Source organism: Hemiscyllium ocellatum, chromosome 4 (assembly GCF_020745735.1).
Source record: "Hemiscyllium ocellatum isolate sHemOce1 chromosome 4, sHemOce1.pat.X.cur, whole genome shotgun sequence".
In the NCBI taxonomy this organism is placed as follows: Eukaryota; Metazoa; Chordata; class Chondrichthyes; order Orectolobiformes; family Hemiscylliidae; genus Hemiscyllium; species Hemiscyllium ocellatum.
Genome location: NC_083404.1, coordinates 98,996,559 through 99,019,481, shown reverse-complemented (window position 1 = coordinate 99,019,481; position 22,923 = coordinate 98,996,559). Strand labels below are relative to the sequence as shown.

The 22,923-nt window shown below is 39.3% G+C and overlaps 1 protein-coding gene across 4 annotated transcripts in view; it reads left to right on the top strand.

Annotated features, from left to right (window-relative positions):
- triqk (triple QxxK/R motif containing) overlaps window positions 1-22,923 on the top strand; it is a 93,587-nt gene that overhangs the window by 48,109 nt on the left and 22,555 nt on the right. For all 4 annotated transcript variants that reach the window (XM_060823655.1, XM_060823657.1, XM_060823656.1 and 1 more), the window contains one exon: window positions 3,051-3,132. In XM_060823655.1, coding sequence (XP_060679638.1) covers window positions 3,051-3,132 — 82 coding nt within the window. The remainder of the gene's footprint in view (window positions 1-3,050; window positions 3,133-22,923) is intronic.

Genomic DNA, 22,923 nt, shown 5'->3' with positions numbered 1-22,923 from the left:
AGGCAAGGACTGATTTGTGTGTGAGAAATCATGTCTCACAAATTTATTAAGTGTTTTGAAGAAGTAACAAAGAAGATTGATGAGGGCAGAGCAGTGGACATGTTCTATATGGACTTCAATGAGGCTTTCGACAAGGTTCCCCATGGGAGACTGGTTAGCAAGGTTAGAACTCAATACTGGGAGAACTAGCTAAAGGTAGAAGACAGGCTGGTGGTTTTTCAGAATGGAGGCCTGTAACCAATGGAGTGCCACAAAGATCAGTGCTGGGTCCACTTATTTTCATCATTTATGTAAATGATTTGGATGTAAACATAGGAGGTATAGTTAGTAAGTTTTCACATGACACCAAAATTGGAGGTGTAGTGGACAGCGAAGAAGATTACCTCAGATTACAATGAGATCTTGATCAGATGGGCCAGTGGGCTGAGGAGTGGCAGATGGAGTTTAATTTAGATAAGTGTGAGGTGCTGCATTTTGGGAAAGCAAATCTTAGCAGGACTTATATACTTAATGGTAAAGTCTTAGGGAGTGTTGCTGAACAAAGAGACCTTGGAGTGCAGGTTCATAGCTTCTTGAAAGTAGAGATGCAGGTAGATAGGATAGTGAAAAAGGCATTTGGTATGCTTTCCTTCATTGGTCAGAGTATTGAGTACAGGAGTTGGGTGGTCATGTTGCAGCTATACAGGACATTGGCTAAGCTACTTTAGGATTATTGTGTGCAGTTCTGGTCTCCTTCCTATCAAAGGATGTTGTGAAACTTGAAAGGGTTCAGAAAAGGATGTTGCCCGGGTTGGAGGATTTGAGCTAAAGGGAGAGGCTGAATAGGCTGGGGCTGTTTTCTGTGGAGCTTCGGAGGCTGAGGGGTGACCTTTTACAGGTTTATAAAATCATGGGGCGCATGGATAGGATAGATAGACAAAGTCTTTTCCCTGGGGTGGGGAGTCCAGAACTAGCGGGCATAGGTTTAGGGTGAGAGGGGAAAGATATAAAAAAGACTAAATTGGGCAACATTTTCACACAGAGGGTGGTGCATGTATGGAATGAGCTTCCAGAGGAAATGGTGGAGGCTGGTCCAGTTGCAACATTTAAAAGGCATCTGGATGGGTACATGAATATGACAGGTTCAGAGGGATATGAGCCAAGTGCTGGCAAATGGGACGAGATTGGGTTGGGATATCTGGTCGGCATGGACGAGTTGGACCGAAGGATCTGTTTCCATGCTGTACATCTCTATGACTCTATGACTGTATTTGTGGTATGGTAGGAATGAATTTGAAAACATTCATAAATGGACTTAAAATTGGAAGCCATGCTGCAAGGATTTAAGTATATTGGATTGGAAAACAGGCAAAATAGATCAAGTATTGCTTTCTGTCACCAAGCTTATTTGAAAAATAGCAACCCCATTGCTGTGCCAGAAAGACATAGCTCTTTCCAACTAAAATAGGGAAATTACAAAGTCTGATTGGATAGCTGCATTGGTCTTCACTAAATGAGGCCAATGCGGTTTTGAGGTCTTATAATTGAGTATGACATGAAAAATCCCAAGGTGAAAGATACGATTTCAGCAAAGGGGGGGCATTGAAAACATTTCAATTGGCGTCTTGTATTATGAAATTTCTGCCGTTAGGATGTGTCTGAAACATAAAGCTTATTGATTTGGATTTTCTGAGGAATGGCAACCATAGTCAGATTGTCACTTCATTCCAGGTTTTGGTATTATGATTGAGCTCCAAGTTCCTGGCCAACAGCTCCGATCCCAGCTCTTTCAGGGTTGTGTAATGTACCTAAAGGCCAACAGTTCTCTTGTACTTCAGGACGGCCAAGAGATGTCAGACCAAATTGGGAGGGGGAAAGATAGGGTGTTTAGGTCCAGAAGAGATGAAATTTCGTCCAGGGTGACGTCAGTTTGACAGATTGGATTTTGCTGTCAGGCTGGTAGGTGCAAGGGATACGTTTGGATCTGGGGGTTTGAGGCCAGCAACAGTGGGATGTTGGTTCCTGGAGGAGTGTGGTTGGAATTGTGCAGGTTTGGGGTAGGGCTTATTGGTTGGATACTTGTTAGAGGTTTGGGGGATTGTAATGGTGTAAAAGATGAGTAGGGAGTCAGTATAATAGTGACCACAGAGGTTAGACTAAGTTTTTGGCATTCTAAATTTTCCTGGGTAACTTTGTGAAACTGGATAAGAATTTTTTAATGGATTTCTTTTTGAGCATTACAGATGCTGGGTAGTCCTTTTAGAATTTTCAATTTCTGTATAATACCCAGGGAGTCAACTGCATTTAGGATTCCTTATGGTTCCAGTGATCACTTCCAGTCAGTGCTGCGGAGACCATCAGAATATTTAGCCCATTGATTTTAGTGACAATTTAATGCAAATCTCTCTACTAGGTTGTTGAGTACAGGGGCATATCTGCCTTTTCTTTCAGAATGTTGCCCTTTGACTTAGAAAACTGAAACAAAAAAAAAATCAGAACAGCAACACTCAGGAAGCTTGAAACCAGCCAGGATAAAGCAACCTATTTAATCTACATCCTGTCAACTTCCTTAAGCATTCACCCATCACCACATCATGGCTGCAGTGTGTAGCATTAACAAAATGGACAACTCTTCCAGGTTTCTTCAACAGCAGCCCTCCAAATCAACATCCTCCTGTGTCTTCAAGTTGCTTCATCGTAAACTGGATCAATATCCTGAGGTTTTCCAGCTGGCAGCTCTGTATCATGGACTGTCTCAATTCACAGGCTGCTCACCATCACCTTCTCAAGGAAATTACAGATGGACAACAAATGTTTACTTTGTCAACAACACTTGCATCCTATGGAATAATGGAAACAAATTTTTTTGGAAGAAGAATTGGGTGTCCACCTAAACTTTGTTCGAAAATATGAAATGGAGAGATGAATATCTTAATTTATGTTGCAAAGTGATTTTAAAGGGGCAATTCACTTTAATTAGAGTTAGAACTCATTAAGTTAAATAATCATTATTAAAATATTTGAGTTTCTTTTTGAACATACCTCCTGATCACACTGTTCTTAACTTGTAGATATTCTGTGCAACACTGAAAATGGGAAGGAAAGATGCTGCTGCTTCTAAAATCCCAATTGATCACTACCGGAAACAGATAGGTATTAATTCTTTTAGTATTGCATATTCCAGATTTTGAAATAACTATAAAAGTCTTAACTTACCAATTATAGAGTAAATCATTATATTTTGCTGAAGAATTAGTCCAAATATCTTTGTGCATTAATTAGGAAATTCCACCAATTTTTTGACACATTATTTATCAAAGAGTTTAAACATAGACCTGATCATTTGGAAATAGCCATTAGAATGTCGAACATGGAACATTACAGCGCACTACAGGCCCTTCAGCCCTGGATGTTGCACCGACCTGTGAAACCAATCTGAAGCCCATCTAACTTACACTATTCCATTATCATCCATATGTTTATCTAATGACCATTTAAATGCCCTTAAAGTTGGCATTGCAGGCAGGGTGTTTCAAGCCCTCACTATACTCTGAGTAAAGAAACTACCTCCGACAACTGTCCTATATCTATCACCCCTCAATTTAAAGCTATATCTCCTCGTGCTAGCCATCACCATCCGAGGAAAAAGGCTCTTACTGCCCACCCTATCTAATCCCCTGATCATCTTGTACGCCTCTATTAAGTCACCTGCCAACCTTCTTCTCTGTATTGAAAACAGCCTCAGGTCCCTCAGCCTTTCTTCATAAGACCTTCCCTTCAGACCAGGCACATCTTGGCAAATCTCCTCTGAACCCTTTCTAATGCTTCCACATGCTTTCTATAATGCAGCGACCAGATCTGTACGTAATACTCCAAGTGCGGCTGCACCAGAGTTTTGTATAGTTTTGTACCTCATGGCCCTGAAACTCAATCCCTCCACCAGTAAAACCTAACACGCCATACACCTTCTCAACAACCCTATTCCTGGGTGGCAACTTGCAGTGATTTATGCACATGGACACCGAGATCTCTCTTCTCATCTACGTTACCAAGAATCTTACCATTAGCCCAGTACTGTGTATTCCTGTTACTCCTTTCAAAGTGAATCACCTCACACTTCCCCACATTAAACTCCGTTTGCCACCTCTCAGCCCAGCTCTGCAGCTTATCTATGTCCCTCTGTAACCTGCAACATCCTTCATCACTGTCCACAACTCCACCGACTTTAGTGTCATCCTCAAATTTACTAACGCATCCTTCTATGCCCTCATCCAGGTCATTTATAAAATGACAACATCAGTGGCCCCAAAACAGATCTTTGTGGTACACCACTAACAACTGAACTCCAGGATGAATATTTCCCATCAACCATCACCCTTTGTCTTCTTACGGCAAGCCAATTTCTGATCCAAACTGCTAAATTGTCCTCAATCCCATGCGCTGGTATTTTCTGCAATAGCCTACCATGGGGAACCTTTACTGAAATCCATATACACCGTATCAACCACTTTACCCTCATCTACCTGTTTGGTCACCTTCTCAAAGAACTCAATAAGGTTTGTGAGGCACGACCTACTCTTCACAAAACCATGTTGACTATCCCTAATCAAATTATTCTTTTTTAGATAATTGAAAATCCTATCTTTTAAAATCCTTTCCAACACTTTGCCCACAACCGATGTAAGGCTCACAGGTCTATAATTTCCAGGGTTGTCTTGACTTCCCTTCTTGAACAACGGAACATTTGCTCTCCTTCAATCTTCTGGCACTATTCCTGTAAACAATGATGACATAAAGACCAAAGATAGAAGCACTGTAATCTCCTCCCTAGCTTCCCAGAGAATCCTAGGATAAATCCCATCTGGCCCAGGGGATTTATCTATTTTCACATTTTTCAGAATTGCTAACACCTCCTTATGAACGTCAAACCCATCTAGTCTAATAGCCTGTATCACAGTATTCTCCTTGACAACATTATATTTTTCCTGTGTGAATACGGCAAAAAATATTCATTTAGCGCCCCTCTTATCTCCTCGGTCACCATACACAACTTCCCACTACTGTCCTTGATTGGCCCTAACCTTCCTCTCATCATTCTTTTATTCCTGACATACCTATAGAAAGCTTTAGAGTTTTCCTTGATCCTATCCACCAACAATTTCTCTTTCCCCTTCTGGCTCTTCTTAGCTCTCTCTGTAGGTCCTTTCTGGCTAACTTGTAACTCTCAAGTGCTCGAACTGAGTGTTCACATCTCATCTTTACACAAGTGTCCTTCTTCCTCTTAACAAGAGATTCAACCCCCTTAGTGAACCACAGTTCCCTCACTTGACCACTTCCTCCCTGCCTGACACGTACATACTTTTCAAGGACACACAATAGCTGATCCTTGAACAAGCTCCACATTTCAATTGTGCCCATCCCCTGCAATTTCTTCCCCATCCTATGCAGCCTAAATCTTGCCTAATTGCATCATAATTGCCTTTTCCCCATCTATAACTCTTATCCTGTGATATAACCTATCCCTTTCCATTGCTAAGGTAAACATAACCAAATTGTGGTCACTATCACCAAAGTGCTGTAAATTTAACACCTGACCTGGTTCATTACCCAGTACCAAATCCAATGTGGTCTCGCCTCTTGTTGGCCTATCTACATATTGTGTCAGGAAATTCTCCTGCACACATTGGACAAAAACTGACCCATCTAAAGTACTCAAACTATAGTGTTTCCAGTCAATATTTCGAAAGTTAAAGTCCCCATAACAACTACCCTGTTACTTTTGCTCCTATCCAGAATTATCTTTGCAATCCTTTTCTCTATATTTTTCAGTTTATGGGAAAATGTTTCCAATTTGGCCAGGTAGTATGCAACAATTAACATCATTGGAGTCACTAGTTATACTTAAGTCAATTAAGTTTGCTCATTCGTCACTCCTGTCCCTTTTGTTTTGTATCAACTACTTGTCCCCAATCCTATTATATTCTAAATCGTCACTGTTAGCATTAAATCTCTGTCTTATCTCATTTCAGTGTTGTCCTTTAATCTGCCGCCTTGGCCAACAAGTCTTCTTGGTGGCAGACTTCAGTTCTTCTTCTAGCCTTTGTGTACAAAAGCAAAATACTATTGATGTTGGAAATCTGAAATAAAAGCCGAAAACGCTGTGGGCACTGTCTTCCCATAATCCCATAATTCTTTTCTTTCATCAGTTTAAAAGCCTTGTCAACTATTTGCTTTCTGCCAGTTCGACTAATCACTTCCTCCATTGATTAACATCTATTTCCTCATCTATTTATTTAGTACTTTTTCTCTGCCCTCTAAGGAGCCCTGGACTTTTTCTGTGTTAAATGAGAATACAACCAAAATTTGTTCATTGCCTTTGTCCAGTGGTAGATTGGAATGGAAACGTAGAGTTAACAATCCATCACCTGGATTTGCAATACTATTGATAGACTAGTTTGCCAATCCAGTTCATTAATGGAATCTAAAATGAAAGGTTTTCTAGTGAGGCTGTGATCCTTTCCACTTGGTTTAATTCCCTGTTTAGGAAAGGTAAGCGTAGCTAGCTGAGCAGTTGGAAGCTCCTAATGTTTTGAACTGGTTAAGCTATGGGCTTTCAACTGGTTTAGTTCCACTTTATCCCTTGGGATTCCTAAAGCTTCACTGCCGACTACCTGTAATTAAGGGAGCCTGGACGTGGGTATTTTATAAGTGAACATACAGTGAGAGAGTGTGCACTGTACATCGGGTAAATAGCAAGTTCATTTGTGAATTTCTCAATAGCTTAGTTTGGATACACTTAAAGTGATGGGCTCCCCAGCAATTTCCCCTTTGCAACATTCCAACAGGTATCCTGCATAAACTCTAACTTGTTCCAATTACGGCTACCCAAATCCTTCCCATTTTGCCCAACTTGCCTGCTGAACGGCATTACCTTCATAAAAATTGAGTTTAAATCCTTAATATCTTTCTCAGATTGTGAACTCAGCTGTTCTGGGGAATCAAACCTGTATGACAATAGCATAGTTTTTCATGTCTCCACTTCACTCTGTGTATCTTGATGTTTACTATATTTGTAACTCTTTTTATATTTAGTTTGTGTGAGTGTTTGTATGCAAAGAAATGACTAGTCAGCCATATCCACTGCTATTCTTCAGTGGTAAGATGTGAATGACGTCATAATTTTTGATGACCTGATGTTTGGTGAATTTTTGCAACTTCTGCTTCTGGGTTGCATTACAATAATTTACTTTTAATTAAATGCAACTACTGCATGTGACAGAACTGTTAACTGACTTGCTATAACGGAAGCAATTCGTAATAAAATATACAAAATAATGGATATCTTGTTAATATGCCTGTCATATTTTCACCCTATTATGTTATGTTGTCTCGCTGTGACAGTTTATCGCGTAGTAACTGGAGCTATGCAAGTTCCAAATCAGTTGCAGGACATGTGATCCTGAAGAGCAAAATTAAATGATTGTGTATACGTATTAAGAATTACTACAGGCCAATCAGTTTCACGTTAAAGATGGAAAACTACTTGAGACCAATGTCTAGGACAAAATTAATTCTCAAAGGGAGAAGAATGGGTTGAGAAGGAACAGCCAGTACGAATTTGTTAAGAAGTGTTGAACAGACATTTTGTGCCTTCTTTGACTGTAAGAGAATCAAATATCAACCGAGAAATATTTGTAATCAAGAGGTGAAAGAGAGGGATGAACTTAACAACTGTAATCACAAGGGGAATGATAGTGAAAAACTATTAGCACTAGAGACTGACAAGGCCCCGGAACCTGATGGACTTCAGGAGTCCGAATAAAAATGGTTATTCAAAAACTCCTTTGATCTTGAAAGTTTCCATGAGATTGTAAAATAGCAAATATTATTCAAGAAAGGAAGGAGATAACTACAGGCCAGTTAGATTAAAGTTTGTCATAGGGAAAAGCATAACTATTATTCAGGAGGTTACAGTAGGACATTTAGAAAACGTTAATGCAGTTAGGCAGAGTGAAGTTAGTTGTGTGAAAGTGAAACCATGTTTGATTAATTTATGAGTTATTGTATAATGTAATAGATAATATGGATAAAGGAGATACCTTAGATGGTGGATACTTAGATTTCTAAAATATGTTTGATAAATTGCCACATCAAAAGTTCCCACACAAAGTAATAGCTCATGATGTAGGGTGGACCAGACCATGTGGTTAAAGGATTCTTGATTAGCTAACAGGACCCAGTGAGTAAGGCTAACTGGATAATTTTCCAAATGGCAAGTTGTCTTTTGAGGAGTAGCGCAGGGTTCAGTGATAGAGTGTCAACTATATTTGATCTATTTAGAGTCATAGAGATGTACAGCATGGAAACAGACACTTTGGTCCAACCCGTCTATGCCGACCAGACATCCCAACCCAATATAGTCCCACCTGCCAGCACCCAGCCCATATCCCTCCAAACCCTTCCTATTCATATACCCATCCAAATGCCTTTTAAATGTTGCAATTGTACCAACCTCCATCACTTCCTCTGGCAGCTCGTTCCATACACGTACCACCCTCTGCGTGAAAAGGTTGCCCCTTAGGTCTCTTTTATATCTTTCCCCTATCACCTTCAACTTATGCTCTCTAGTTCTGGGCTCCCCCAACTCAGGGAAAATACCTTGTCTATTTACCCTATCCATGCCACTCATAATTTTGTAAACCTCTAAAAGGTCATCCCTCAGCCTCCGACGCTCCAGGGAAAACAGCCCCAGCCTGTTCAGCCTCTCCCTATAGCTGGCAACATCCTTGTAAATCTTTTCTGAACCCTTCCAAGTTTCACAACATCTTTCCGATAGGAAGGAGACCAGAGCTGCATGCACTATATCAACAGTGGTCTAACCAATGTCCTGTACAGCTGCAACATGACCTCCTAACTCCTGTACTCAATACTCTGACCAATAAAGGAAAACATACCAAACGCCTTGCTCACTATCCTATTGACCTGCAACTCCACTTTCAAGGAGGTATGAACCTGCACTCCTCGGACCTTGCCATTAATTGTATAAGTCCTGCTAGGATTTGCTTTCCTAAAATGCAGGACCTCGCATGTATCTGAATTAAACTCCATCTGCCACTTCTCAGCCCTTTGGCCCATCTGATCAAGATCCTCTTGTAATCTGAGGTAACACTCTTCAGTGTCCACTACACCTCCCATTTTGGTGTCATCTGCAAACTTACCATCTATATCTCTTATGTTCACATCCAAATCATTTATATAAATGACGAAAAGTAGAGGACCCCTCCCAGCACTGATCCATTTAAATGATTTGGATGAAGGGACCAATGGCATGGTTGCTAAATGTGCTGATGAGACATGGATAAGAAAGTAAATGGTGAGCGGAATCAGAAAAAGTCGGCAAAGTGATTTAGGCTAATTGAGTGGGAAGAACATTATAAAATAGTGTATAATGCAGGAAAACATACCTGTCCACTTTGACAGAAGAATAGAAAAGCAGCCTGTTATTTGAACATGGTTGTGAAAAACCATGAGTGATTGTAAAACTCTTTACACAGCGATCTGGGTGTTCATAAATGTGAATCAGAGAAAGTTGGTATGCAGGTACATCAATATTGTGAGAAGAATGGAACAGAAAAGTAAGGAAACTTTTGCTGAGTTGTATCGGACATTAATGAGAACCTATCTGGAATACGGTGTACTGTGTTAGAAGCAATTTAGAGAAGGTTCATTTGACCTATTCCTGGGATGAAGGTGTTATTTTATGTGGAAAGATTGAACAGATTGGGCTTATATATCCATTGAATTTTATATAAATGAGAAGTGATCTTATTAAAAAAAAAGGTCCTGAGGGGAATTGACACGTAGATGCTGAAAGGATGGTTCCCTTTGTAGGAGAAACTATAACTAGTTTAAAAATAAGAGTCTCCCATTTTAGATGGAGATGGGAAGATTTTGTATTCTCTGAGGGCTGTTGGGCTGTGGAATTCTGTTTCCTAGAGAGCAGTGGAGGTAGAGTCGTTGTATATTCCTTTAGATAGCATTGCATTGATTTTTGATCATCAAAATGAGTAAAATGGAGATAGTATATTAGCATGGGTGGAGATAAGCCAATCAATAAAAGAGAGTTGGGATAAGGAGGCTATTTTCAGGATGGCAACCTATAACTAGGAGAATGCCACAAGATCAGCACTGGGCCACAATTATTAACTGTATGTATTTAATGACTTGGAAGATTAGAGTTAGTGTACTATAGATTAGTTTGTGCATGACATAAAAATAGGTGGGAAAGCAAGTAATGAAGATAAAAAAGCCTTTGACAAGTTTCCTCATGGTAGATTAAATACTGAAGTTAGATCACATGGGATTCAGAGTGAGCTAATAATTGCATACAAAATTGGCTTGATGGTAGGAAACACGGTGGGTGGTGAAGGGTTGTTTTTCAGACTGGAGTCCTGTGATCAGAGGTGTTCTGCAGGGATTGGTACTGGGTCCACTTTTATTTGTTGTTTATGTAAATGATTTGAATGAGAATATAGGAGGCATAGTTAGTAAGTTTGCAGATGACTTCAAAATTGATGGGATATTGGACAGTGAAGAAGCTTATCGAAGATTAAAAAGAGATATTGATCAATTAGGTCAATGGGCTGAGGACTGGCAGCTGGAGTTTAATTTGGATAAAAGTAAGATATTGCATTTTGGTAATGCTAAAAAGGACAGGATTTATACAATTAATGGTAGGGCCCTGCGTAGTATTGTCGAACACCTATTTTTAGGTACATAATTCTTTGAAATTTGCATTCCAGGGTAGTCAGCATGGTTGAAAAGGCATTCAATGTACTTGCCTCCATTGCCCAGTTGAGTATAAGAGTTGAGACATTATTTTAAGGTTGTATAGGATGTTGGTGAGGCCTGTTCTGTTTACTGTGTACAGTTCTGGTCACTCTTCTATACGAGAGAGAGTTCAAAAAAGATTTACCAGGATGTTTCCAGGAGTGGAGGATTTGAGATGGAAAAATAGACTGAAAAGGCTGGGACGTTTTTCACTGGAGCATAGGAGGTTGAGGGGTGACTTTATAGAGGTTTATAAAGTCATGAGGGGCTTAGATAAGGTGAATGACGAGCCTTTTTCCGAGGTGGGGAGTCGAAAACTAGGAGGCACATTTTTCAGGTGAGAGGCGAAAGATTTAAAAGGATGTGAGGAGCACAATTTTTACACAGAGAGTGGTTCAATTGTGGAATGAACTGCCAGAGAAAGTGGTGGAAGTTGCAACATTTAAAAGACATTTGGATAAGTTCACGAAAAAGAAAGTTTGAAGTGATATGGGCCAACCGCAAGCAGATGGGACTAATTTAGTTTGGGATTATGGTTGGCATGGACTTATTGGACTGAAGGGTCTGTTTCCATACTATATGACTCTGACTTTAGCACAAAATGTCTGCAGAGGGAGATAAACAGGTTAAGCTTGTGGGTGCAAACTTGGCAGATGTAAGAAAATGTAAGATTATGTACTTTGACAGAAGGAGTTGAATATTATTTAAATGGAGAGAGCCTATAGAAAGTTACTGAATACAGGAATTTGGGAGTCCTCATGCATGAATCACAGAAAGTTCAGTGGTAAAATGAAAGCAAATGGAAAGTTGGCCTTTATTTCAAAGGGAATGGAGGAATGTTTTTCTAAAACTATATAAGGTGTTAGTCATAGAGTCATACAGCAAGGAAACTGACCCTTCGTCCCAACTTGCTCATGCCGACCAAGTTGCCCAAACTAAAGTACTCCATTCGCCTGCGTTTGGCTCATATCTCTAAATCCTTCCTATTCATATACCCATCCAGATGCTTTTTAAATGTTATAATTGTACTTGCCTCCACCATAGAGTCAGAGACTCTGACAACACGGAGACAGGCCCTTTGACCCAAACTGGTCCATACTGACCAAAACGTCCATCTGTGTTAACCTCATTTCCCTGTACTTGGCCCATGTCCTTCTAAACCTTTCCTATCCATGTAGTTGTCCAAATGGCTTTTAAATATTGTTAATGTACCCACCTCAATCACTTCTGCTGGCAGCTCATTCCACATGTGTACCACCCACTGTGTAAAAAAATTGCCCCTCAGGTTCCCTTTTATTCTTTCCCCTCTAACCTTAAACTGATGCCCTCTAGCCCTTGACTCTCCAAACCTGGGGAAAAAAGACTGAGTGCACTCATCCTATCCCCGCCTCTCGTAATCTTATACTCTTCTATAAGATCCTCCTCAGTCTCCTACATTCTAAAGAAAAAAGTCCTGGCAACATCCATGTAAATTTCTTCTGTACTCTTACCAGTTTAATAACCTCCTTTCTGTAACAAGGTGATCAAAATTGAACACAGTACTCCCAAGTACAGCCTCACCAACATCCTGTACCTCTGCAACATAACTTCCCAACTTTGATACTCAGTGCCCTGACTGATGAAGGTCAGTGTGCCAAAAGCCTTCCTCATTGCCCTGTCTACCTGTGACTCCACTTTCAGAGAACCTTGCACCTGAACTCCAATATCCCTCTGTTCCACTACACTCCTTAAGGCTCTACCACTAACCATGAAATTCCGATTTCATTTGACTTTCCAAAATGCAAGACTTCACACTTATCTATATTAAACTCCATTTGCCATTTCTAGGCCACTTCCCCAGCTGATCAAGCTCCTGCTGCAATATCTGAGAACCTTCCTCACTGTCCCACGATATTGCCTGTTTCAGTGTCATCAGCAAACTTACTAATCATGTCTTGTATATTCTCATCCAAGTCACTGATATAGCATTGGGCCCAGCACCATTCCCTGAGTCACTCCACTAGTCACAGGCATCCAGCCCAACAAGCATTTTTCTACTATGCTTCTTACCATCAAGCCAATTTTGTATCCAATTTGCCAGCTAACCCTGAACTCCATGCAATCTAACTTTCCAGAGCAGCTTACCATATGGCACCTTATCAAAGGCCCTACTGAAAGCCACATAGACTACATCTACTGCCCTGCCCTCATCAGCCTTCCTGGTCACTCCATCAAGAACTCTACCAAATTTGTGAGGCATGATCTCCCACGGACAAAGCCGTGCTGACTACTCCTAATCAAATGCTGTGTTTCCAAATGCATGTATATGTTATCCATCAGAACCACTTACTCTGGCAACTTGTTCCATACATGCACCAGCCTCTGTGTGAAAAAGTTACCCCTCTGGTCCTTTTTAAATCTTTCTCATCTTACCTTAAACCTATACCCTCTAGTTTCGTACTCCCCCATCCCAGGAAAAAGACCTTGGCTATTCATCCTATCCATGCCTCTCATTATTTAATGAACCTCCATGAGGTCACCCCTCAGCCTGCAATGCTGCAGGAGAAAAATCCCCAGCCTATTCAGCTTCACACTATAACCCAAACCCTCCAGCCCTGGCAACATTCTTGTAAATATTTTCTGTGCCTTCTCAAATTTAACAGCATCCTTTCTGTGAAAAGGTGACTGGAATTGTATGCAATATTCTAAAAATGGCCTCACCAATGTCCAGAACAACCACAACATGACATGCCAACTCCTATTCTCAATGTTCTGACCTTTGAAGGCAAGTGTGCCAAATGCCTCCTTCACTACCAGGTCTACCTGCGACTCCACCTTCAAGGAATTATGCACCTTCACCCCCAACAACAATCCCCAGGGCCCTACCATTACTTGTATAAGTCCTGCCACGGTTTGCCTTACCAAAATGCAACACCTCACATTTATCTAAATTAATCTCTATCTGTCACTCATACAAGACAGATTGGAGGCCTGTGACAAGCAATGTGCCACAAGGTTCAGTGCTAGGTCCACTGCTTTATGTCATTTATATAAATGATTTAAACATGAAAATAGGAGATATGGTTATAAGTTTGCAGGTAATACCAAAATCAGTGGTGTTGTGGTCAGTGAAGAAGGTTATCTAGAGTACAACGGGACCTTGATCAGATGGGAGAATTGGCCAATATTGCAAGTGTTTTTGAGAGTTTAGGGGAGCTCACTTTTACCAAACAAAATGCACATCAAGTTGAAAGTAAAATTATCTTGTAAAGCACCCTTTGCACCTCTTTACCTTTCTTTGCTTGAAGAATCTTGTAACATTTTGATGTTTTATCTTTTTTCTATTCATTTATGGTACACGGGCATCATTACTGGGACCGGCTTTATTGCTCATCCCTAGTTGTGCTTAATCAACCATATTAAACTCCTTATTTTTATAACTCAGATATTTTATAAGGATATATTTTACTGCCATTTCCATCATCCTTTCTCCATTTTTCAGATTTCTCCTATTTCATTCTGATATTTTTACTTTTACCATTTCCACTTCAGTTAAAATACACACATGCTCAGTAACAGCTGTGGCCTTATAGGATTGTCCCATATTCTGATTCAACTTCAATAATCTACATTCTTATTAAAGTATATCCCACGCCTCCTAATTCTTCTAATTATCAATTGAATCTATTCCTGGGTGGAAAAAAGTGAGGACTGCAGATGCTAGAGATCAGAGCTGAAAATGTGTTGCTGGAAAAGCGCAGCAGGTCAGGCAGCATCCAAGGAGCAGGAGAATCGCCGTTTCAGGCATGAGCCCTTCTTCAGGAATCCTGAAGAAGGGCTCATGCCCGAAACATCGATTCGCCTGCTCTTTGGATGCTGCCTGGCCTGCTGCGCTTTTCCAGCAACACATTTTCAGCTCTATTCCTGGGTGCTCTTGTGGTGAAGTGGTAGTGTCCCTACCTCTGGTTCAGTCGCCCAAGTTGAAGCCCCACCTGCTCTAGGGGTGTGTAGTAATAGGTTGATGAGAAAATATCTTAAATGTGCTTCTGCTCCTAAAAATCTGCTCACTCCACTCTAAGCAACTGACATTTAAACAATGCACTTTAGCTGTATTTCAGCAAACTTGATTTTCCATATCAGCTAGCCCCTTTTACACAGATGGAGAAAATAGTTTAAAGGTGCACAGTTTACTTTCTTGTTAAATTTTGTACTTCAGTACCACCATAAGATCTTGAATCTCTCAGCGAAACTATACAGCGCAAAATGATATGTGCAGCAACAGATACACACAGCTGACATTAGCCAGCCAGTGCTCATCAGCTGTTATGTACATCAGACAAAAGGGAATTTGGCTCAATAGCATCTCCTCCAAAGAAGAAAAATTCCAATTTAACTCAAGCAAGGCAGCATTAATTAGACTTACTTAACTCCGTAATGGAATAATTGTTCTCTGTTTACAAAAAGGACACATGTATAAACATAAACATAAAAGCGCAATTCGATATTTACTCCTATTCCTCCCCCTTCCCTTCCTCACAACCCCCCTAATTTTCTCTCCAACATCACTGCAGGTGGTGCTCATGGCATTATATGGTTTCATTAGTACCGGCAGTTTTCTGGTACCCATCCAAGTTGGCATTCTTCACATGAGAGTTTAGACAGTGAGTGCCAAGAGGCTATTCTATAGGAAGCACTGCAGCATAGCCCCATTCTGTCCTTGCGTGACATCCAAGCACACACAATCCAGCAGGTGTCCTGAAGTAGTAATCAGGAACTGCAACTACTGGCTGGCTTTCTCTGAGGCACCAGACACTGAAACCAAATTACCCTGCTTCCATTACTACCCTGACTAGATGAGATCATTTGTTGTTCTATAATTTTGATACAGGCAGCACGACTAAAACTGAATCAGATGTTGAGAAGGCTGGTTTTATGCAGTAAATAAGAACTAGAATCTGTTATCTGATAATCCGCTGCTTGATTGTGATTAGCAATACTGTTGTCCTTTCTTAAAAAAAATTATAAGTGTTTTGTTCATAATGAATTAAACAAGATTATTCAAATACTTGACATAAAAACATTGTGCAGTTGATGCTAGAATACTGTGGATACACATCGATTTTTAATTTCAAAAACTTGTTATATATGTAAACCTACTAGTAATTATGTCACTGATAAGAATTAAATCACGGCATATGTACTGTCAATACATTTGTTGATTTATATTCACTCAAATAGAAATCAATTAAAATATCTGAAGAATCCCCCCTCTTTTGTTTCATTTGAAAACTGAATGGCATTTATGTTTCATCATACATGCAGAAGTAATATATTTTTCGTCTGAGATTTTCTAATTGCTGTGCTTCTATCCAAAGCCAAACAAAGATTATGACCTTGTGTTTTTCCACTTGAATCATTTCATTGTACTGAAATACTAAATCTAATCTCTTGAAAAAAAAGTGCAATATTTCAAAACTAAATTTATTCCAGATAAAAAAGAATACTAAGTGAGTTTCATTAATTTTATTTGAATCGTTTCCATACATGCATGTACTGCAGACACAAATTGGTTTAGCTGAACAGAAATTTATTTGAATTTTCAGGAAAGTCGAAAGCTAACTCATTCAAGAAAAGTGATTAAACCTGCCATTAACTATTTCCCTTTCATTAAAGATTATATTTTCATTGATGTGTGAGAAAACGTTATAATAAACAGTCCCAGTGAGAATTTAATGCCAGAATATTTCTTTAAAGTCACACGCAGAAGAACGTTTTCCTATACATGACCCATATTTATAAAGGTGTCGAGTTGATGTGCTTAAAGCAGTGTATAGGAGGGATAGAGGGAACCTTTTTTTTTCTGGTGGGGAAATCATGGAATGTGGGGCATAATCTTGAAATCAGATATGGATAACTCGGGAGTGATGACAGATGGTACATCTTCACATAAAGAATGGTGAAAATATGAACGATTCCCCCAAAACCGGTTGAAATGAGTTTAGGAGAATTACAAATCTGCAATTCATACGTTTTGGACTATTGAACTATTAAACAGGCTTGAAGAACTGGGTAGACTCCTCCCATTCTTTCATTGCTAATAAAATTACCTTTGTCTCTTGTTTTCTATGTCATTGGATGTGAATCTGAATTTTGAGAAAAAGAGATAAGCAACACACACTTTTTCCCAATAAAAATACAAAGCATTAAATATTGCACGAAAATGTTAAATCAATTTTTGTTTGGCTCCACTTGGAATTTTAGCTCCTTACAATATTTGACTCTCAGATTTTTGCCAATTCCCATCTTCCCATGACTAATCCTGAATGACTGTGCACTCTTACTATATCCTTTCCCCTCTCTCTAATGTGAGTACTATTTTATGAACCTACAGATCAGAAACGACAGTAGACCAATATTTCTCATCCTTTCAATAAGGTCATGGCTATTGATTGTAACCATTCGCGGTCCTGCTTATCTCTACTAACCTTTGATTCCTGGCTTAACAAAAAATTATTTACATCTGCCTTAAAAGCATTCCATGACTGCGTCCATCAGCTTTTTAGAAAAAGATTCAGAGACTCACGACAGTCTGAGAGAAAAAAAACCCCACTTCTTCTCAGTTTGAAATGACCGATCGCTGATTTTTAAACAGTGATCCCTAGTTCTTTATTTTCTCATCAGAAGAAATACGCTGTCCATTTCTATCCTTTCAAGACTTCTGGATACTCGATCCTCATTGCAAGTTTCCATCTCAGTCTTCAAATTTTAAAAACCTGAACTATCACTCTAGCACAATATATTTATAGCTGCAAATGTGTTGCTGGTCAAAGCACAGCAGGTTAGGCAGCATCTCAGGAATAGAGAATTCGACGTTTCGAGCATAAGCCCTTCATCAGGAATAAGAGAGAGAGAGCCAAGCAGGCTGAGATAACCAGCTTGGCTCTCTCTCTCTTATTCCTGATGAAGGGCTTATGCTCGAAACGTCGAATTCTCTATTCCTGAGATGCTGCCTAACCTGCTGTGCTTTGACCAGCAACACATTTGCAGCTGTGATCTCCAGCATCTGCAGACCTCATTTTTTACACAATATATTTATACTAAAGTCATTTTAAACTGCTTTCAGTCTTGGAAGTTATGGTGTTTGACTTTTGAATAGCAATTTAAAATAATTGGTCATTCTAGATTTCCCATATTTATGTTTTTTTCCTTCTTGCTAATGCTTTTATTTTTGTTGTCTTTTTGTGTGAACCATTTTGTTTTTGATTAAATTCTCAAAATTCCACCAATACCTAATCCAAAATCACAGAGATTTTAGGTAAACATTTAGGGGCTGTGAAAAGATCATGTTCTCATCTTCATTCTAGAGTATCTACTCCACAAATCTCTTGTTTTTCCAAATAGTATCGACAGAGTGCTTTAAGCTTGTTTCTATAGCAACTGCATGCAAACAGCAAATCATCAAAAATAAGTTCACTGCGTTTAATGTGCCATTAGTTTCAGAAAGGTTAAGTCAAACTATTGAACTCTCAACCTTGGAAGAAAACTCAATTATTGGAATTCAGCAATATAATTGTTTATTTCTACCATTCTCTTATCTGATATTTCTTTAAGTCCCATTCCAATTAATGGCAAATGTAATTAAAAGAGTTGTATAAAAGATTCAAGAATTAAAAACATCCATTTGGGAAATAATGAAATGCACCCATTAGGAAAACACTTGAATGATGGGCATAAATTTAATTCATATTCTTTATGAAAAGATTTCAATGTTAGTTGTAACAATCTCCAGGGTATTGTCAAGCATTCAGGTATCATGGGCATAGAATTTATTGGTGAATGCTTGTAGGTTATTTTTCGCTAAATCTGAAGTAATCATTGCTAGATGTTGTTGTCAACTTTGATCGCTATTGCTGACACAAAAATTGGCCAAAATAGAATAATGCTTCTATCCACACTGGAAAACAAAGTCAAAAATACATACATGTGAGAGCACTTCAATATGAAAATTGGCAGTTGTTTAAAACTCTCAGTCTGTGAAGCAAGCCACTTGATAAGTCAAAGATTTTGGCAGGTGGCTGTAACTATTGTGGTACATCGACTAAGAAAAACCATAAAATGGTAAGAAATCACAAAGACCGAGGAATGATCACAGTCAAACTCTCAATGCTCACATATTTGCATAAAATGTGTCTGGGTACCTCAACTGAACAATGACATCAAATACATTTTCAAATTGCCTTTGTTAATAACAGGAAGAACTTTATTTTCATATATGCTTACACATTGCCATAATTTTAAGACTTTTTTTAAGAGTTTCCTATATAAAATATAGTGACGCTTTGTCACATGTTAAATGGTTATTCCTTTTGGGCAGTGATAATGTTCGTAAACTGGCCTTTATTTTTTATGCTGTTGATGTCAGTCTATAATTATATGTATTATTGCCTTGCGATATGTGTTATCTTGTATGTAATGCAACATTACATACTGTAGGAAAAAATTATTCGTGAAATCACATGTGGCAGTTGGCTTCAGAACTTTGCCAAAATAATGTCACAATTTTGCTCAGTGTCATGTTGCAGTGAAATAATTGCTGAATAAAACAAATTAGAAGAAAAGCTAATTTTACTAATTTAGAATTGCAGTAATTATTATAATATATTCACAGTACAAAGCTTAGTCAATGTATGCCTGAATTAATCAATACATCAATGAGTTACTCACTTCTGGCTACATAATCTACCCTATGATGACAACACATCAGAATGCCAAGAATTATTTTTGTTTTCATTTTGTTTAAGTGCAAGTTTTATTCCAATATTTTATTGTTTATTTTGATGTATATTCTAATAGAAGAAGCCATCTGACATGGAAAAGTAAACTCTGTCAGAGACAGAGGACAGGATTCTCCCAGCATCTGAGCAGCATGGGCTGTGCTGAGCAAGTTGGGAGAAAATAGCTAGAACGAGGAAATAAACTTCTTGACATTGAGGAAAAAAAAATCTAATCTTCCCCTGAGGCTTTCAACAGTTAACTGAGAAGAACCTCGTTTGTAAGCAGTGAACTGCTGCTAAAATGCATTAACATTTTATTATGACCTAATCTTGCCTAATGCGCAGGTTTCACTTCTGCCAGGTACTGGTAAGAAACCAAACAGTGTCAATTCCTGATTTGAATGTCAAAGCTCTTGCCTCAAAGTTGCAGCTCACTAGTGTCTTCTCAGAGCCTTCAGATGGGCTAGCATTCCCCAACATCTCGGAATACACTCCAAGAGCAGTGACCTCCAACAGCCTTCAACCACATCAATCGATGTCAGCAGAGCACCAGTTTCACCACATTATTGTGACTAACCGCGACTAAAACACACGTCTTCAACTCATGTTGCAGTACTACTGCCATGCAGTACTTTCCATGCAGCGGAAGGCAGCAAGAACCATTGCAGGGTTCAGAGCTTGCATTTGTAGTGCTGAATCACATTGCTTGGTTGCTCACAACAACTCTGCCTTGCCTCGTGCCTTTCAACACAATAGGCAGCATAGATTTATGAAGAGCCAAGTCACGTCTGACTAATCCAGTTAAATTTTCAGAGGAGATCACCAGTGTGCTGGATGTGGATGTTGTATATATGGACTCCTACAAGATATTTGATGAGACTCAAGATTAGATTGGCAAAAGTGAGAGCGTGGAGAATCAAAGGGAACATTTTGATATCAGTCAGTAATTACTTGGGAGACTAAGAGGAAAGATAAAGGGTTTGCTGTCTGACTAATGGAATGTGACAAATGATGTTCCGAGGAATCTGCACTTCAGCCTCATTTTTTCAGCATCATTTTAGAATGATTAATAACGTAATTGAAGAAATCGAGAGTTGCCTGTCAAATTTGACAGGTGAAACTAAATTAGGAGGCACAGCATGTTGTCAGGGATTAAGACATCAAATTGCACAAGGCCTTATCACAGCATTAATCCAGTATTGATATCAAAGTAACATTTGACGAATTGTGGCACCAGAGAGCCCAAGCACAATTGGACTTAATACGAACTGGGGGGAATCTCACCATTGGGCACATTCACAGCAAGCAAAACTAGTCCAAATCTGTGACCTTGACCACCCAGTTGGTCAATGGCAGTAGGCGCAAGAACACCACCATTTGCAAATTCCCCTTCATACCATACACAGTCCTGACTTGGAATTGCATCCCTACTTTTCTTCAACACTTGGACAATATCCTGGAACTTCCTATATGAAGCTGCTGTGGATACAGCTTTACCACACAATCTTCAATGGTTCAAAAAGATGGTGCCCTGCCACCTTCTCGAGGGCAACAAAGGATGGTGAAAAAAATATTGTCCCTACTAGTGATGCCCACATCTAATCAATAAATAGTTTTAATGCAAGACAAAAATCAGAATTTGTGAGATAATATCAAAGGAATTTTTTTTGATAAAGAAATTCACTTATGTTGCATTAGATGTTTTAAGTGTGTTCAGAATCCTAACAACCAGATGAATTCTGGGGATTAAACTGTCATCTCAACTGTGAAAATGCAAATGATCTAATTAGCCAGGAGATTAGATTGGTCCCCAGTTGGAGGAGGCAGGAACTGGCTCCCTTGAGCTGTTCGGCAAAGGAGGCAACCAACATGATCACGGCTGTGCTACCTGCCTTGCCAATGAGAAAATACAGTCCAGGAATGTAAACATGATGAAAAGTGGCCGCGAGGGACAAAGTTAGAAGCAACATGCATGCTAGAGCTAGTTTGTCCTATATCTATGAATAAATAGCAACTTCAAAGAAATGTATTTATGCCCCATGCTGAATCCGACACATCTCGTACACTGAATTGTTTTGACCATTGATCATAACCCCAATCACCTGAGCACAATACCAACTTTAATTGAAATGTGTGTATTTTGAAAAAAAATGAATGCGCAGACATGAGTGTAAGTTCATTAACTGCCTAGAGAGAGACTCTGGAATGTCACATCTGATCAGGTGTCAAAGAAACTTAAAAGGGAGAAAACCTACTACAAACTGAACTTGTAAGCTCCTGAGGCATCTCAGGCTATGGATATGATGGTAAAACATGACAGCGATCTAAGCAAGAAGCACGTTTGCATTTCTCCCCTTTCAAGAATACACAGGGACGGGTAGTACACGGATGGGTGGTAAAGCCAAGCTTCAGTCTTAGTCTCTGTCTGTCAGTGTCCTAATGTCTTCATGTGTGGACTGCTATACTATGAGGGGCATAACTCTGAGAACAACCACTTAAACATCCTTGCAATTAAAAGAAAGTGCTGCCAGTTAGCTGCTGCTAAACTAGTTGAGGATAGGAGGGTTTCAATCAACCTACAAAGTGAAAGCATTCAAAATTGACCTTCAGCAACTAACATCAGTGCTTCTGATAATATCCACTGCCATGGTCACAATGTTCAGCTTTCTGTTCCTCAACTCAGAGACTGATCCATGTATTTTTTTTTACTTTTTGTTTGGACTCACCTCTTACTTCTAATATGTGTGTGGACATGTGTTGTGTTCCTGCTTTTTCCCATGTTTACTCACTAATAAACTGACCCTGCTAGTTAATTCAAGAAAGCCTGATTAAATTGCCTCCTTTTAAGCCACAGGTTCATTTGGGTTTGGGCACAAAGTATCCTTTTGGGCACAAGGGAAGGGATCCTTTTAAAATTAACATTGTTACAACCGAAGGGAACGCTTGAATAACCAAGAGGAGCCATTTCCTGGTTCCAGGGAAGTTAGCAGTTTAAGGTATCCCAGCTGGAACGGAAACTAATTGTGGAACCTTTCCTGGGGACTAGTCATAATACAATGCACAGTTTGGGCTTACTAAATGGATGTGTCCCTTATTGGATTCTTTAAGGGGTTTTTAATTGATGGCAGTTACATTTCATGCTTCATTCACTTCCCCCATTGACGTTTTGAAAATATTAAACTGTCTCAGCAACATTGGGATCCGAAGGTAAACTCTGAGGCTATAACTTTTTAAGTCTGTCACTAATCCCAAGCCTATGGTCCTTTGAATACTCCTTTGAGTAAATTAAATAAATAAACAATTTTGGGGTAAAGGCTCTCCTCACAGAAACTCACTCAAAAGAAATGTAATTGCAACATCA